At 41.8% G+C, this 17,630-nt stretch overlaps 1 protein-coding gene across 7 annotated transcripts in view; it reads left to right on the top strand.

Annotated features, from left to right (window-relative positions):
* Window positions 1–17,474, top strand: part of LOC128258729 (extracellular serine/threonine protein CG31145) — a 68,684-nt gene extending 51,210 nt beyond the window's left edge. For all 7 annotated transcript variants that reach the window (XM_052990688.1, XM_052990946.1, XM_052990607.1 and 4 more), the window contains 8 exons: window positions 6,630–6,754; window positions 7,742–7,820; window positions 8,468–8,560; window positions 10,775–11,018; window positions 14,297–14,377; window positions 14,607–14,719; window positions 15,426–15,566; window positions 16,241–17,474. In XM_052990688.1, coding sequence (XP_052846648.1) covers window positions 6,630–6,754; window positions 7,742–7,820; window positions 8,468–8,560; window positions 10,775–11,018; window positions 14,297–14,377; window positions 14,607–14,719; window positions 15,426–15,566; window positions 16,241–16,439 — 1,075 coding nt within the window. In that variant the 3' untranslated portion in view covers window positions 16,440–17,474. The remainder of the gene's footprint in view (window positions 1–6,629; window positions 6,755–7,741; window positions 7,821–8,467; window positions 8,561–10,774; window positions 11,019–14,296; window positions 14,378–14,606; window positions 14,720–15,425; window positions 15,567–16,240) is intronic.
* The last annotated feature ends 156 nt before the right edge of the window (window positions 17,475–17,630 follow it).

The raw sequence follows: 17,630 nt of genomic DNA, 5'->3' as shown, positions 1-17,630 counted from the left end.
TGATTTTTATTGAAATTTTCGCTCCATTTACGTGACACATTTACGTTTTAGACATTTAGCCTGTGCAGTCAAAAAAAAATCCTATTTCAGCGATTATTTTTCTTTTTATCAAAAGTATAAATATAAAATATTCTTTTTCTTTATAAATTTAGTATTGATCAAAATGACAAATTATTCCTGAAAGGCATTTCAAGGCAATACAAAGAATTAAAAAACAAACTTAAATATATTATTTCTAAAACAGAAAGCTCAACAATGAATATATTTATTGAATAAAGTACAATTTGTTTGGTGACTACACAATATTTTCTCTGAGTGTAAGCCCATAGAAATTCCACATCTATCTGTCGCTGGTAAGTGTTGCCTGATTGTTGTTGCCGGTGGCAACTGTTCTGTTCCTTCCGGATGCCGAACACCGATAACGTTGATGAGAGTTTTGCTTTGTCTCCACATGGCGTATGCGTAATTCCATGCGAGCACAATCAAATAAAAGTGCAATAAAGAAATCAATGTGGATTTGCCACACCACCCCTCGCTTATCTGCGAAATCTCTTCCTTTTCCTCTTCGGGTTTTCCCCCCGAACACTTGAGGCAGCAATGAAATTTATTTCGCAGAGTTTTCATTTGATTTTCTTGCTCGGTAATCAGCTTAGTTTTCTCCATCTTCCGCCCGTTTCTTTTTCGGCGATTTTCCTTTGCTTTTACAATGCGTTTGCCGAATCGTTTTGGCAGTTTATATCAAAATTGAATACGTAGCGTATGAGTAATTTCATTTGCTTCAATAGTTGCCGAACATTGCCCCAGCTGAAGTTGCACAAAAATTTGGGCCAGAGGTAGAGGCGGGAAAGTAAAGAAAATCGAAAATGGCGAAAATGCAAAGTGGCAAAAACTTGTCAAACTCATGTTGTTGTTGTTGTTTCGGTAGCAGTGGGTGGGTTTTGTCTGAGTCGGCTAAGTGTGGGCGTCGGCATTAGCATAAAATGCTTGATTTTCTAATTTATAGCACATCACCGAAAAGCAAGCCAGAAAGTTTGCTACTTTTTTTGGTGTGTCGCACGTAGCAAAATGCAAATTTCATTAACAAACGAAATTGCTGCCAGCAAATGTGCAGGGTAAAAAAGTTGCCAGTAGGTTTACCTGGTTAGCTGGCACAAGAAGTTGGGATGCTCTCGCTGGCAAAGTGCAAATTTTATAGATTGGCTTACTGCATAACAGTACATAGTTCTTACGTACTCAGAATTTTGGCTTTATAAAATTAGTTTTTGCATCACCTAGCAATTTTTAAGTACTTAAAGTTATCTGCAAATATCGGACGTCTGATGTATAAATCATTTAAATAATTTACAAGTTGGTAACATAGTATTACATTTAAACTTATACATTTCATGAAATATTCTTTCAATCTTCTTACCTTTTCTTTGGTTCCATCACACCATTTTGTATTTTTATATAGAATAATGTTTTTCATAATAATACAAAACTAATCATTCCCTAAAATTAAAGTTTTATTTGTTCGTTTAGCTTTTTTTATTCCATCTCACTGTCCTGGTGTTTATTAGTACAAAGTGCAGTGTACATTCTTTTCATCCTTTTACAACTAATCCACCTAAAGAGATTGAAAGATCTGTGCTAGCTGAAACACGAGCCCAGATGCTGGGACTCCATCTCGTCCTGATTCCACTCCAGCTGTCTGCTGTCGCTCGTTTCCGGCGATATCTCATTAAAATTCTGTCGCCGAGCTCTCTACATGCTCGACATGCTCCCTTATCTCCCGGCCAACATCACTCCTTTTTACTTGCGGCTTAGTCAGCACTTTTTGTCCCAAAGCTGAGGTAAAACAGCGCGGCAAAGAATGCAGCATGTGCAGGGAGAAAAGAAAAAAATGTGACAAAATGCAAATGCGCCTAAAATTACTAGATGAGTTATTACCAGCGGCTGCTGAAGAGTTGTCAGGTGCATGGTACACGGAACTGCGGACTACGAAAGCCTGTCCGGCATAAGCCGGCTATATAATTACGCCAAAGTTGCCGCTGATTCAGCCCAAGTCTTGGGGTCGTGACAGAGTCCTATTCGCGCCCGCTTGCGTTTAATTAGTATGACAAATTTTTAATTAGCCCGCAATTGCGACCGCGTCGGGCGGCGACAGAAATCTTATTTCGAGCGAATTACACCCGGCTGAGAGGGAAAAACACCAGAAGTTTTACCAGCTGTCGGTCAGGATGGGTATCCCGCGAATCCTGCGAAGGTTGGGTAATAAAAGACTGTGCTCAATGTCGACGAGTGTGTAAAACTCGGAGAGCTTGCTGACATTTCGGCGATGGTGAAGTGGAAGTTTTCCGACTCCGCCCCATCAGCTTTGCCCCAGCTCTTTCCTCAGATCCCAGCTGCAGCTGGTCTGCTGTCATTGGTTTTAATGTTCGCGCGCTCTTGCCGCTGAAGTTTTATCCCCGGCTACAACATAAGTTTAATTTCACTTTCCTTTTTGCCTGCCGCCCACGCCCCGCCCGCCCCGCCGTCGTCGTCGTCGTCTTGTTTCGCTTCTTATGCCCATTCTTCTGCGAACTTGGCTGAAAAGTGTCCGCACTGCAGTCCCGGGTCCGTCCATTTGGATGGCATGGCTCTGGCTCCTCGCTGGTCTTGGCGGCCGCAAAATTTCACACGCACAAACTTTTCCGACGCTCCATCTAAGCAGCACTTTTGCGGCTCTGTGGCCGCGGCCAGGACGCAGCTGCTCGTGGAAAACGGGATAAAGGCGGGAAATGTGGGAAAACTGCGCTGGCGAAACTTTACTGACATTTTCTTATGGCGAAATAATTGCGGGCTGCGAGTGGGTGGATGGCAGCGGGGCTTAAGCAAAGGCCAGGACATGCCGACTGACAGCTGTTATTATAGTGGCCACTTCGAACGGCGGTATAACACCGGGGATAACAGCACTAACAATGGCAGCGGGCACAACAAGTGAAAGCCAGTTAGTCTCAGTCTCTCTCGGCCACTCATAATCCAGGGTAAAAAGTTTCACTCAACCGCCTGATTTCCGTGGGTTGAGCTCCAATTGTGTGGCAAATGAAATTTAATATTTTATTAATTAGTTGATGAATGAGGATAGACAAGCAAAATGCACCGAAAGCGAATAAGTTAAAATCTATAGTCGGATTCTATCATTACATGTTCTCACAATGTAAATAATAAGCTAAAAACTGATTGGCAATTTATGATTTAATTAAGTAAATCAAAAGTCCCAAGCTTAAGCTGCCAAAATATTGACTAAATAATATAACTTTCCTTTTAAATCACCAGCGAAATATATAAAACCCTATAATTACATATTTTTGAGAGCCCGCATCCTTCAACAGTGTGCACTCCATAATATTATATAGATTACGGTAAACAAAAACCTGGCTTATAGTATCTTTTCGCTGCTTTCCACGTTTATCTTTGGCTGAATTTCGCAAAAAAAATTTTCAGCTGTAAGCATAGTTTATTCGTGGCCATTGCCATGGCATCGGCTTCTCGCAGGACTCGTGCTGCAGGACCAAGGACCAAGGACTCTGGATTCTGTATTCTGTATTCTATATTCTGTATTCTATATTCCGCCTGCCCTATCAAATCGTCAAACCGAGCGCAATTAAGCTGATTAGTGAGCGTCATTCAGAGGAGCTTTCGCCCGTCGTCCCGCCGCTGACATAAATAAATTTAATTTCCGCTAAACATAACTCAAAGTAAACTTTTGACGCAAGTAACCGCCAGGAACGTGCAACTGCCGAGCGGACAGTTTGAGGGCGCGGGGTATACCACCAATTATATGAAAATCTCTTTTTCAATTATTTTTTTTTTTCCATCGCAACGTTTCTGTTTTTGCGCTGCGGTACGTTGTTGTCATCGTCGTTGAGCTGTCAACGCTTTGCATAACAAAGTTTTGCGCGGGCTTAGACCAGTGATGGAGGGGGTAAAAGGGGGCTGGCTTGGGAGGGTTTTTGTGGGGTGGGCTGAAGGACGTTGGGTGGTGGCTGGTGGCTGGCTGTCACTGCGGTTGTCAGCCAAATGTCACGTGCGCTTTTGGCGTGCATTCCCCTCTTTTTGAGTCTACCCCACCCCCCCTTAGACCTTTTTCCCAAACCCCCTTTCCGTAGACCACATTCACTTTCTTTTGTAATGCGATTTTGGGTTATGTTGACTGCCGGCCGCTGCAACTGATTTACGTGACTCAATTACAAGAGGGATTTGAATTTGGTTCGCCTGCTGCTCCTGCATTGTTTTAGTCCCAGGCCCCGAAAAGTGCAACAGCTGGCCCTTCCAGACCAAAGCCGCAGACTCGCAGAACACATGGCCACTGTGTGGACGGCGGCCAGTGCTTAGTCAGTGTCCGGATCCGGCGGCTTCATCAATTACGCAGCTCCTGCTCCAGTGGCCGCTGGCCACATGGCTACTTGGCTGCTCTCCACCACAGTTGACAAATGAAGCATGAGTTCAAATTTGGCTGTGCCAAGCTACTACTACGCAGCATACTATTCAGCACACTGCCAAAAGAAACGAAACTATTAACTATCAAACAAAATAATCACAAAAAATTCACAGTGATCAACTTATCAACTTAATTTTGATAAATTTATTATAAAACAATCTGAAAACTTTACAAACTCCTAAAGCCCTTAATTCATTTTTGAAAGGTTTAATGTCTAAAAACATTTTTAATTGCAAATGTCTTAAAAATACTTTTTTTCAAACTGTAACGAAAAAAATTTGTTTTTTTTTTAATAAAAGTAGTTTTAAAAACCACATTCAGTATCCTTTGTCTAAGCTAAAAATTTTAAATATTTTTTTAAACTTAACTCAAATATTTTTTTTAAAAATATTTACCTTTTTCGAAACCCGTTTAAAAACAGGTGACAGAGACAATTTGGTTTTTAAAAGCAATTACATTAAATTAAGCAAAACCCTTGGATCGACTTTAATCCACGAGACTTAAACCTTTCGTTTTGGAATTCTGATGCAGCTCTTTTTCCTGAACTTGAACCTGATGACGAGGGTTGGTCATTTCAGCTGGCCCTTGTTTGGCCCCCAGATCCTGGTCATTGTCACCGGATTGCATGGGCACTCTTTTACGGCCAGGTGAAAGAGGGGTTGAGCTCTGGGTCCGTCGGGAAGTTGTCACCATTTCCATAAAACGCTGATATATTGAAAGTCATTTGGGGCACGAGAGGGCTGTCTGCCAGACATTTGTTTCCTTCCTGCGCACAAAGGCCAACGGCAAAGACGGAGCCGGCATAAAAAGGGTTAGGCGTTGAAGTATGGCAGAAGTCAGCGGGCAAATTATGACTGTGCAGGAAGGCAGTGGGTGGAAGTACGGGGACAATGAGTTATGTGGACGCCATTGAGAGCAGTCAAGGGGAGCAACGGATATGACTTCATTATCGTGATAAACTTGCTGCACAATGGGGCAGACAAGGCAGCTCGTTCCTCACTTTTGACTGACCCGCCGAGCAGCACTCGGAGTTCTGCATTTCAATTTGTCCCGACTGCTGGCATAAATTGTTGTGCATTGCAAAGGGAAGGCTAATGCCAAAGGAGAGCACTTTCCAGCTGAAGTTCTGGCAGGGCTCTCAGTGCTTAACCAGCACAAATTGGACTAAATCTGAAAGCGTAACTGCAAGAGCTTAAGACAAAAGCATTGGCCATGTGAGCGGCACATGTCAAAAGAGGAATACGAGGAGGATAAGTGCAAAGCATAATCGGAGAGGAAAAGATATTTTCCGACAATTGCCAGTCTGGCAGCAACAGGAAAAATCGACCACCAAAGATTACGGCTGATATGTGGGGGTGTCTTGGCATTTGCAAACCAAATTGTCATGACAGCGGCAAAGAAAGAAAGCCAGAGGAGAAGGGCATTGCTTTGACAAATCAATGTGAGAAATCTTGATATGCAGCCTCAAAGCATGGCATACTTATGAGGGAGCCCAAAGGACTTCCTACACTCAGGATCTAGAATCGTTTTAATGTCACAACTAGTTGGATTTCGATTTGTATTTACAGTAAACATAAATAAAAAACTGTCTAGGGGACTCTATTTTAACTAAATAATGCTTGACTTAGTTGTTTTTAAGGCTGAAAAATTTGTATTTATGTAATGAGACACTTTTACTTGTAAAGGTTTAAAGTGTTTAAGTGTTTGATTAAAGTAAGAATACAGCTTCAGAAATGTAGAAAATGTTGAAACAATTTTTTTATTTAAGAAAAGAAGATTACTAAAAGTAAATATCTAGCAGGCTTTTACTTTATTTTTGCTTTAGCTGGGTCAAACATATATATCCAAGTGACGGTCTTCAGGCTTTTTGTCCTTATGGCTTCTCAGCTTAGGGACTAAAAATGTAAAATTTTTCGTTGCTTAAGAAAAAAAATGTACTTAAAAGTTAATACGAAGAAAGGTTTCAACATTCTTGGTTCTACAGTTGGCGAAAAAATATATATATTTCCAAGTGTAGGTCTTCAGGCTGATTGTCCTTATGGCTTCCTTTGCCTGCAAACGACAGCTGCCTCTTGGCTGCGATGCTCGATTTTTACTTACATTTCTATCATTTTGTTTCCCTTTTGGCCGACTCTATCTGAACCCGAACTCCTCCATCTCTTTGCAGTGCAAATGCCAGCAATTTGGAGCGCTTCCAATTGCGCATCACGAAGAAGGAGCTGTACGGCGAACAGGACACTCTGGTGGATGCGGTGCTACGTGACATGATCAAGCTGCCAATACAGCATGTTGGTAAGACAGTCTGCTTCCGCCATGCCGTTGTGCAATTGTGGAATTGTGGGATTGTGGGCTTGTGGGCTTGTGGGCTTGTAAAGTCATAAATACTGGCCAAGTTTGTTGGCCCGAACTAGAGGGCATACGCAGAGAAGGGCGGACTCAGCTGCACATTTAACTCAATTATGTGGAGCTTGGCGGCTGGTATTATTGAGGTGCCGTTGCAAAACTATTTTCATAGCAAACTTTTTCCAGCGCATTCATTAAACCCATAATTTATTAATAATAAACTTTTAACAGCGGAACTCGGAGCTGCGAAAAGAAAACTCATTTGCAGTTAAGGGAAAACCGAGAGAGACGGCGGGGTTGAAAAGGGGGGGGGGCAACAATGACACTGTGGCAGCATAATTGCTGCAACTTTAGCATTGTGACGCTGGCATTTATCACGTATACGCCCCGTACAAAGGCAATTTCTGCAAACAGACCAAAACACGCAGAACTTTGGTTTTAGAGCAACTTTCTAGACATAATTCATAAGTAATAAAGGGCCGGGCCAATTTTCATTTGTTTGTTTTAGAATAAATTTTAATGAAATGCGGTACGGCATGCGTGTGGCAGTAGTTTGGTTCTTTTGTTTTTGCCCTTTATGGTCAGTGAGAGTCATGGCTGCAAAGCTCTGCCTGCAATGATCAAACTATTCAGTTCACTTCACACACTGTATGGCAAACAAGCCAAGAAGGGTTTTAATTCTGGCTCCTTTGTGTGGTATTGTATACGCAATATTTGTATGTTTTTTGAATGCGTTTTAATTGGTATTTAGTCGAGTGTAATTTGTTTATGCAGTTTGGTTTGGTTGAATTTTAAAAGCCGACTACAGACGAAAGCTGATCACTGAAGTGAGAATTGCTTGAATTCCGTTTTTGCTTCAATTAATTTTCAGTGCTTGATTAATTTACACTCATTCATTCGTTCATTCTTTCCTTCGTTCCTTCGTTTCGTTCGCAGTGCAAAAGGAGGGCGGCACCCAGCTGAAATTGATCATCGAGTACCCGAATGATATCAAGGCCTTAATGAAGCCGATGCGGTAAGTTTGGCCAGCGGATGGACGTTTTCGAAGATTTCGCAGTCTGTCGCCGCTTAATGCATTTTCCCGTCGTCCGTCTCCAATTTTCGGCGTGCGTAATGAATGCAACTTTTGCCCACTTGTCGACAACACTTTTCGCGCAGCCGAGTAAATAAAATTGCTCTTTTTATTCGCTGACTTTCCTGCGGCCTGTCGATGAAAATTCCACGTCCATTGCCGTCGTTTTGCGGTGGCACTTGAAGCTGCTGGTAAATTAAAAAAAAAATTATTCATGCACTTTTTAATGAGATTTAAACGCGTTGGCTTGGTCAACTCAACGTGATGGTCTCCCATTCTCCTTGTTGCCACAGTGGCGCAGCTGCCAAAGTGCAAAGTGTCCTTATAATGCCATTCATTTGCAATTTAAATGAAAGCCCTTTTTTTTTTGTGTTTTTTACTATACGTTTGTATGTATATTTTTTTTTTAAATAGCACTCCCTTTCGTGTAAGTAATTAAGCTGGCACGTTGCAATGCAGGTTGTTCACCGTGGGAAAATTCAAAGTGGCCCCACGCAAATGCATTAAGCTGGTGACAGAAGCCCGCAGTTTCTATTCATTTCATTATGTTGCCACCGCACCTCTGATCCCGCTCATTTGCATTTCCACAGGTTTCCGCGGGACCAGCAAACGCTGCCCAACCATTTCTACTTCACGGACTACGAGCGCCACAACGCCGAGATTGCCGCCTTCCATTTGGACAGGTGAGTGAAAACATTCCCTTCCAATCCCTTGCCGTGCTGCTGAATTCGCACCAGGGGCACTCGAGTGCATAAGAATTCCAATGCGAAAGCGTTCGATTGAATTAAATTTGCCCCGGCATCGTGCAAATGTCTGGCATACTCTTATTTATTTTTAATTTAATTTTCAATTATACGTAAATATTTATGGTAAGCGCCGAATGGATTGGCCACCGCAGCACAAAGGCGGGGAAATCAGGGAAATATTGTGCAAAATCAATTTGAAATATTCAATTAGGCAAACCAGACTGCATTCTGGACTGGCTGGACATTACCTAAATTTAATTTTGAACAAGAAAACAGCTGCGTTGAAGTGCTAAGCTGTAATACCAATGGAAACTAATGGTAAAACAAGTTATTACATAGCCTTGTTAATGTAGTACAGGGAAAAGTGTAATTTACTTAGTTTAACTAAAAAATAAGTTGAATAGCAAGTCAAGTAAAATTTATTATGATTATTTGTTTTTTAAGGCATTTCTTTTAAATACAATACTATAATAAAAGTTTTTTTATAACCATAACCATCCTATAAATACCTCCAGTAAAACACCTTTAAAAGGGTATAAATATTTAGAATTTGGATTACAAATATCGAGCATTTTTGCCCGATAATTGTAACATTTCCTGGGAGATGTGTTTAATATATTTCAAAGTCGCATTTCACGTTTGTGGCCCCTTGAAAGTTATTGGTTTTTTTATTGCATGACGAAGCAATCAAATTAACCAATTTGTCGGCCATGTGAACCGGTCCCCGGGCCGACATTCGGCATTCAAATTTATAACACTTTTGGATGCCTGACCCTCTGCGATTAGAATCCCCAATAATCCTGACACACACAAACACAAGCTGAGGTCAGACCGCAGTCAATTTATGTTCATTATTTATGATGGTCGGGGTATATAAAATAAAAAATGTCCATACATTCACCCGTTCGGTGGAGGCCAAGGCCAAAGGGTGCCATTAAATGATATTTAAGAATATTTTTCATGAGGCAAAAAGCTGGCTCATGTAAATGATGTGGCCATATAACCCTGCCAGCTATCTGCGCCCTTTCATGGCTAATTAACTCGGCCAAGTGGCCTGACATGTCCTGCCGTCATTTAGACTGGAATTGTCTGCATAGTTAGCAGCTGCTGCTGCTGCTTGCCTTTGACAAAACTCTGATGGCCAGGTTAATTGCCGGGGGATTTTTGAATTTAGATAAGGCGTCATAACTTGTGTAATTGTTGTGGCTGCCAAAAGCACGCACGTACCGTCCCCTTTCGAGTTGGTTGGCCAACTCTCCTGTCGATTGGCCGGATTGCTCGGCTGGCAAACTTCTGCCAACTCGGCCTGTCAGCCCTCTAATGGAGTGCAGTGTGTGATGGAGTGCCTGGAGTGAGTGGGCGATATAAATTTACGGCATTTTCCCACTGACCTCGGGCTGTCGACGACCCCCAGACAATGAACATGCTTCATGTTGCCAAATAATTTCGATAATATTTTCTGGTCAGCCGCCACACACCCTTGACCATTACTCTCATGTGAACCCTTTCAGATCGAATGGGATTAGCCGTGACTTGACGGAAAGATTGCTAAAATTTTCATTCACTCATTGATTCGATGGAAAATCTATTTTTTGTACTCGACCAACGCAATTTGATTGATGAAAATACAGCTCGGGTTTCACTCAATTAGCTCAATTGTTGTGCGGTTGGGTTTCCTTAAATAAACAAGGAGTTATTTTCCTTATTGTATTATGCCCTACCATTACCCTGACAACGGTCCACAAATATTTTAGCTTGTCCTTGATTACGCATTCCGTTTCACACGCAGTGTTTTTCCACAGCTTCTCCCAAAAAACATTAGGGAAAAGTTTCCTTGGTGAGCTATTTTTTCGTAGGATGTTTCCTTTTATACCTGGTATTCGTAGGGGTAATGAGGTATATTGTAAATGTAATTAAATAACCAGAAGTAACTTGTATTGCTTTTTTTGAGTGCATATTTATGATTCATAATCTACTTTTAAAGTGAAGATAAGGACTTTTATTTGGAGTTTGTGGAGTTTCCTTGGAGTATATTTGTATATATGCTTTGTAACTGGGAATCTCATAGTCGGCTACTTCGACTGTGGCTTTTTTGCTTAATTTTTGTTGGCATTTCGTTAACCGCTTTTCTGCACCTCTCTCCGGTTTCAGAATCCTGGGATTCCGGCGTGCCATGCCCGTGGCCGGCCGTACGCTGAACATTACGACCGAAATTTATCAACTGGCCGAGGAGAATTTATTGAAGACGTTCTTTGTTTCGCCATCGCTGAATTTATGCTTCCATGGCAAGTGCTCGTACTATTGTGACACCTCGCATGCCATTTGCGGCAATCCGGACTTGCTGGAGGGCTCCTTCGCCGCTTTTCTACCCAACTTTGAGTCGGGCAATCGCAAGGTATGTATCTGACCCCCGCCCCACCATGTATCCCCATCCATTTTCATAACCTTCGACGCAGACACTTCATCCAGCACGCATGCCAGTGGGATGGGTATGGGGATGGGCATGGGGATGGGCATGGGAATCATGTCTGTGGGCCAGGCTAAGTGGTTTTTGATTAATGCACGACCAGCTTCAACACTGCGGCAGATTACAATTTATGCTCCGCCCGCTTCGCTTTCATTACCAATTTCGTGCGCCTGGCCTGGGCCAAAAAACAAATCACTTTATTTACTTAGTCTGTAAGCACTGTGTGTGTGTGTGTGTGTGTGTGTGTGTGTGGGTGATATTGTGCTTCGCAACAGGTGAGCTATGAGGTGACCTATGGGTCAGTTGGTGGTCAGTTGAACCCCCGAACAACTCACTTAAGGCTTAGAGAGAATTTTAAATAGCGCCGGCTCAAAAGAACTCACTTTTAATTTGCATAATTTTTGTTGTTCGCATTTCGTATGCCTTTTATCCTTTGTTTGTGCACTGGACTCGTTTACCTTTTACCTCCCCAGCGACCCACTTCTTCCCGACTCCCATTTTCATTCATTCACTCGAGTACGTTTTGCTGTTGAATTAAAAGCAGAAATATTGTATCAGTTCTTCAGCGACTGGTAAAGCGTAAAATATAAATAAATATAAAATGCAGGAACCCAGGACTCAGTCGTTGGCGTTAATAAATTCTAGAGTCCACTCCATCAACCAAAAACCAAAAAAAAAAAAACAAAAATCCAGAAAAAAAAGGGACAAGGGCAATAGCTTTTAAATGCAAATTACCGAAAAATTAAAGCCCAGTCCTGTCCACTTCAGGACTCGACTGTCTCAGTTGGCGAGTTGCGGCCATAAAAAGGGTTCATCCGAACTCATCCTCAGATTTGCGCCGCAGCAGAGGCATTTTATTTTTAGTCTATTTTATACATAGATATATATTTTTTTAGTATCCCTGCCCCGAAGCCTCAAAGGAATAATTCTCTTTATTTCCCCCCTTTTTTTTGCGGCGGCTCGCTCTCCAAACAGTTTACAAGTAGAAAATGGTTAAGTGTATACTTGAGATTTGGCGTAAGGCAAAACTGTAAATTATGCACAAGAGATCATTTTTCTTTCTCCTTTTCCACAGCCCCTTTTCTTTTCTTTTCCTTTCCTTTCCTTTCTTTTCGTATTCCCCTTAACCCTTTCTTTTTGCTGTTCAGGTTTTTGTTACTTTCTTTATCCGGCCTGGCCAAGTTTGGTTTCCCTTGCGTTATAAACAACGAGCACATTTTTTTTGTAACTGAACAGAATTTTAATTAAGTTGCAAATTTGATTTGCACGCTTGTTAAATGCTTTGGGAATTCAGTTAAGAGGGTTCTATGGGCAATTAAATTGCAGCGATTGAAGGGGAAGCCAAGTATATGCATTATAACTGAACAACTGGTTAAATAATGGCACAGATAAAGTGAAAATTAATCATATTTTACTTTGCTTATTATTATTTACTACTTGGAAACTTCTTTGGAGAACCGTAGTGTTCATAATCATTCGTCTATTTAAAATATCAGCAAGAACAAAATTGTTCTTATAGAAAGTTTGAAATAAAATATACCACTGCAAACTTTAAGATACCTTAAGAACAAATTTTATTATCAGTTTGATCTAAAGCTTTAATTGGTTAATAAAATATGCCTTTAAACAATAATTTTAAGAAACATTCCATCCCAATGACTAAAACATACATATTGGGAAACAACATAACTAATGTCATCATCATTTGTATAATTCCTAAGTGGTTCGATTAAGAATATAAAATTCGTAGAAAATCTGCTGACTACAGAAGCACTTTTCATAGAGTTATTTTCATCTTAAAGCATTTTCATCGCGTTCCACGAATTTATCAAGTGTAAATGCACGCGCAGCTAACAAAAATTGCAAATTGCTTGCCTCACATTCTATCTTTTTTGCCCCTTTTTCGTTTCCCGCTGCTCTTATAAAATTTAATTTGGCTTGATTTATGCATTTTTTTTCTGGCTAAGCTAAGGTGAATTGGGGAGCTAAAGAGCGCTATGGGAACCCCCCTACCGCTGTCACCATGGCAGCGTTAACTTACCTGAGTTTTCTGCTTTATGTTTGCTTCTTTCACATTTTTTTGTGTAGTTTGTTGCATTTCCCCCAGTTTGCATTTTCCGCTTTCTGTTTGCCTTGCTTTGCACCGCCTGCTGCATTCTTCGGACCGTTGACCCCCCGCGAAGAGACTGGGGTAAGACCAACCCCCTTTTGGCCCGCTTCCGGTCATTACACACTCCGCCGCCGCCGCCGCCGCCACGCCCACTCAGCATAAAACGCCCAACGCGCCGAGCTTTTATTATGCATTTTTGTGCGCCCGCTCCCCTGTTTTTTTTAATTCTTTTATATATTTCATATACATTTTTTTTGTTGCTGCTCCCGCTCCCGTTTTGCCGTTCCTGTTCCTGTACCTGTTCTTGTTCCTGTTTCTGTGGCCGCCGTTGTTGTCCCTCTTGTTGTTGTCGCTATTGTTGACCCCCTGACCCCGCAACTCAGGGACGGAAGGTAAGTTGCGGTGGCCGCAAGAAAACGCAGGGTTTGCGCAAAAGTTTTATTGCCTGCCTCGGACAGCGCTGGGCAAATAATTTAATTTAAGCAAAATTAATCTAGCCTGCAGTTGAAAGAATTCGCGAGAGAGACAGTGAGGGCTGCCATAAAGCAAAACTAATATTATTACACTAAGGAAAAACTCCTGTTTTCGTTTTTAGAGCAAAATAAAAGGACATTGGCAGTGAGCCGTTCAAGCAATGCATTCAGTAATGTACAAATTTGACAAGGTTACATTCACTTAAAATTGGTATTTGGAATGTTTTATTATAAGAGGCAGGCAAATCTAAGCCTTTTGACTTGTCTGTGCTTACGTCATAGTTCTTGTAAGATGTAAGACTCCAGTTTAAATAAAAATATTTTTGAAAGGGTTTTGGCTTAAAAAGTGGCATTTGAAACAAAGTAAAGTTTGTATATATATATATATTTATATATTTATAACGATAATTTTGTATAAATTTAAAGGAGATGGGCCTTATATTTTAAAAGGTAAAATTTTGTTTACTTATTCCATAAGTCGAAGATTAGAAAACCATATTTCAGAGTGTAAATTTCGCCGCTCAGACAGGCATAGCTCGGTTGTTTCTGTTGGCCGCTCGTTGTTTGCCTGCAAGAATCCGAATTGATTTCCGGTCCTCCCTCTCTGCTTTTTACCCCAACAGCTGTGGCGGCATCCCTGGCGACGCTCCTACCACAAAAGGAAGAAGGCCCAGTGGGAGACAGATGCCAATTACTGTGCCCTGGTATGTATCCTCCAACTGATGCCCGGCCCGGCCCGGGCCTCTCGTGCTGCGGTTTCTTTTATTTAATTTGCATTTAAACTCGATTGAAATGCAAATGTTTTTATTGTGGTCGTAGCAGAGGGAGAGCTGACTTAATTAAGACATTGCTGGCCGAGCTGCAGCTTAATTTTGCATTTGATTTTACCCCCTCTCTCTCGCCCTTTCCCACTCCTGCAAAATATCCACTTAGGTCCGGGATATTCCGCCCTACGATGACGGCAGGCGGCTGTACGACCTCATGGACATGGCCGTCTTTGATTTTCTCACTGGCAACATGGATCGTCATCATTACGAGACGTTCAAGTGAGTATTGGGGCGGGCCAGGCCTACGGGCACTAAGGGGTTTAGCCGGATGTGTGAGCGTGTGTGTGTGTAAGTGTGTGTGCGGGTGTATGTGTCTATGTGTCCTTGGCATGGTAACTAATGCGATCGGTTTATTTCCGCACACATGGCTTTGTTGGCTTCCTGCCTGCGTCTCCTTGGTCTGCCTTTGGCGCGTTACGTATGCGCCCCGTGTGCGCCTAAGCGCCTGCATTTGCCAGGGATATGCCAGCACCTGCATGCCAAGCAGCCAGCCATCCAGACAGCCAGCCAACCAAGCCAACCAGTCGCCGTCGATGTGGCAGATGCAGCAGCTGGAAAGATATTTCCGAACCATGCCGGCAAAAGGTTGCAAAACATCTCAGCTTTGTAAGCCGCCACCGCCGCCACCGCCGCCACCCAACATCATCGATGCCGGGGCAGGGGCGACTTGGCTCGGCCTGCTGCTAAATTGTTTGTTATGCAAAAGCGTTTGTTGGGCTTACGGCCATGTCATCGCTGGCAACCAGCTAACACCTGCCCTGATAGTGGGTCTGGCCCGGTCTGGCCAGGTCTTTTCCAGTTCGACTTCCCATGCCAGGCAATTATGCCGCCAATCTGCCGAGGCAAAGGCTGCGGGACTTGGGCTGGGGCTTGCCTGATTGCCGCATTCATTTTAATTTGGATCGACTCTTGTTTGCACTCGCAGGGTCTACGGCAATGAGACGTTCCCCCTGCATTTGGACCACGGCCGTGGCTTTGGGCGGCCCTTTCACGACGAGCTCTCCATCCTGGCGCCCGTGCTGCAGTGCTGCCTGGTGCGCAAGTCGACGCTCGTCAAGCTGCTGGAGTGAGTATTGCATTAAATCAAGAGTTAATCTACGTAGTCAGGCTTATTTTGCTACTCACTATTCAAATTGGAATTTGCAACAACTATTTTTGGTATTAAATTGACTATTACGAAGTAAATTTCTCAAAGAATATATAACCTGACATCTTTACTGTCTCTAAAGTACTTATACAAACGTATGTTATTTCAATAGCACAACGCTTAGGGAAATCATTGAATCAAAATTATAAATAAGATGAAATTTATGTATGATTAATTAGTTTTTGAAAGAAGAGTTGACTATTGAATAACGTATATTTATTTATTTTAAGCTGATTTTATGTCCTTATTTACCTACTCAGTTTGGTCTTTAAGATGTTTAGATTATTGTATGGTACTTGAATAGTAAAATGATAAAGGGAAACTTTGAGTTCTTTAATGTTCTGTAGTGCAATAATGTTATAATCCTTTGTGACTAGTTTGTATTTGTTTATTTTATGTTTCGCGCAATACAAGTTTGATAACCTGTTAATATTCAAACATTAATTTGCTTTTTAAAGTACCCACAATCTAGTCCATTTTTTTGCAAAGCATTTATTATTATGACTAGCAGGACTATTTTTTTAATTTGTGGATGATTAGGCTTTAATAGCAAAGCTTCAATGGACTTATGAAACATTTTGATTTACCTGCAGGTTCCACAATGGGCCCAAGCCGCTGTCGCAGCTGATGAGCGAGTCGCTGAGCCTGGATCCCGTCAGTCCGGTGCTCTGGCAGCCGCACCTAGAGGCCCTGGACCGGCGGACCGGCATTATCCTGCAGAGCATACGGGACTGCATCAAACGGAATCCGCCGGGCGATGTGGACGGCTCCGAGACGGACCTCTCCTCATAGCGATGAGGAGGCGGCCAGAGGGAACCCACAAATCATCCTAGAGCATTAGCTTAAACCCCTAGCTGTTAGTCGCGTGTCCTGTGTGTTGAAACTGAAAACAAAACAATTAGCATTAATGTTGGTGGCAATCGGTCTTTGAAAAAGACCAACGTCCTAAGTGAAGGAACCCCTATCGCTCTGTCTGCACATACCAAAAAAGAAATGAGAGAAGAAGGCCAAGAGCCAGGGGCGGAAATGAATTCACTCTAATGTTTATACTTTCACCTAGATTGTTTGTCGGGCAGCTGGAAAAGCATCGATTGGCAATGAAAATTGAGTACCTCCCACCCAATCGCACACCCAAATCACAACGAGCACTATCGTACGCTTACAGTGGGTGCCAAAAGTAAACAAAGACACTATGTGCAAACAACCTGAAGGAGATAGTGAAAACAGGGCAAAACTCAACATTTTGCCAGCGTGCGCCAGAAGGAAACTTGTTCAAAAGACTATAAAACATAAACAAGAGGAACTAAAACTGAAAGGAAAACTAAAAAATTAAAAACTATTTTCTAAATATTTATTTATAGTTTTTTCATACATATTTACGACTTTTATGTGCATACACTTTTCCCGTATGCAAATTGCCCCCTCCCCTTCCGCCCTCATTCTCAAGTAAAGTTGTTGCAAGTTTAGTTTGTAAGTTGACCTAACTTTATGATCGATATCAGGCGTAGCTTTATCCGATTCAAGGATCGTCTTATAAGTTAGTCCAATCAGTTCCAGCGAGAATCATGTACTTCACCATGTGGGAAACAAAACAAAAGAGAAAGAAACTACTGTTAACAAACAAGTTATTAATATTATTGAGTATATAGCTAAGTTAAATTTGTTTTTATTATTGTAACGTTTTTCAATTGTACCTTGTGTGGTTGAGATAGAGAGCATTAATTGGCCAAGATGGAAAGATGCAGAGACAACAACTAAATTGTGTTAGAATTAGTAAAATTTTAGTGAAAATTTCAGATGTAATTAATAAAAAAAAGTACCAAAGAATTGCCTGTGTCTTGTGTTTTTGAAAGCTTTCTTTTACAGTTTTACGGAGAAATAAAGAGTATTATCGGTACTCGAAGAGAATTGAGTAAGTATTTCTGGCTCTCCCTCTAATTCAGTCAATCGCTGCCCAATTGGGAACAGTAATATCAGTGCTCT

This window comes from Drosophila gunungcola, chromosome 3R, assembly GCF_025200985.1.
Source record: "Drosophila gunungcola strain Sukarami chromosome 3R, Dgunungcola_SK_2, whole genome shotgun sequence".
NCBI lineage: Eukaryota > Metazoa > Arthropoda > Insecta > Diptera > Drosophilidae > Drosophila > Drosophila gunungcola.
Note: the sequence above shows the minus strand (reverse complement) of the source record. Positions and strands in the feature narration are given on the sequence as shown.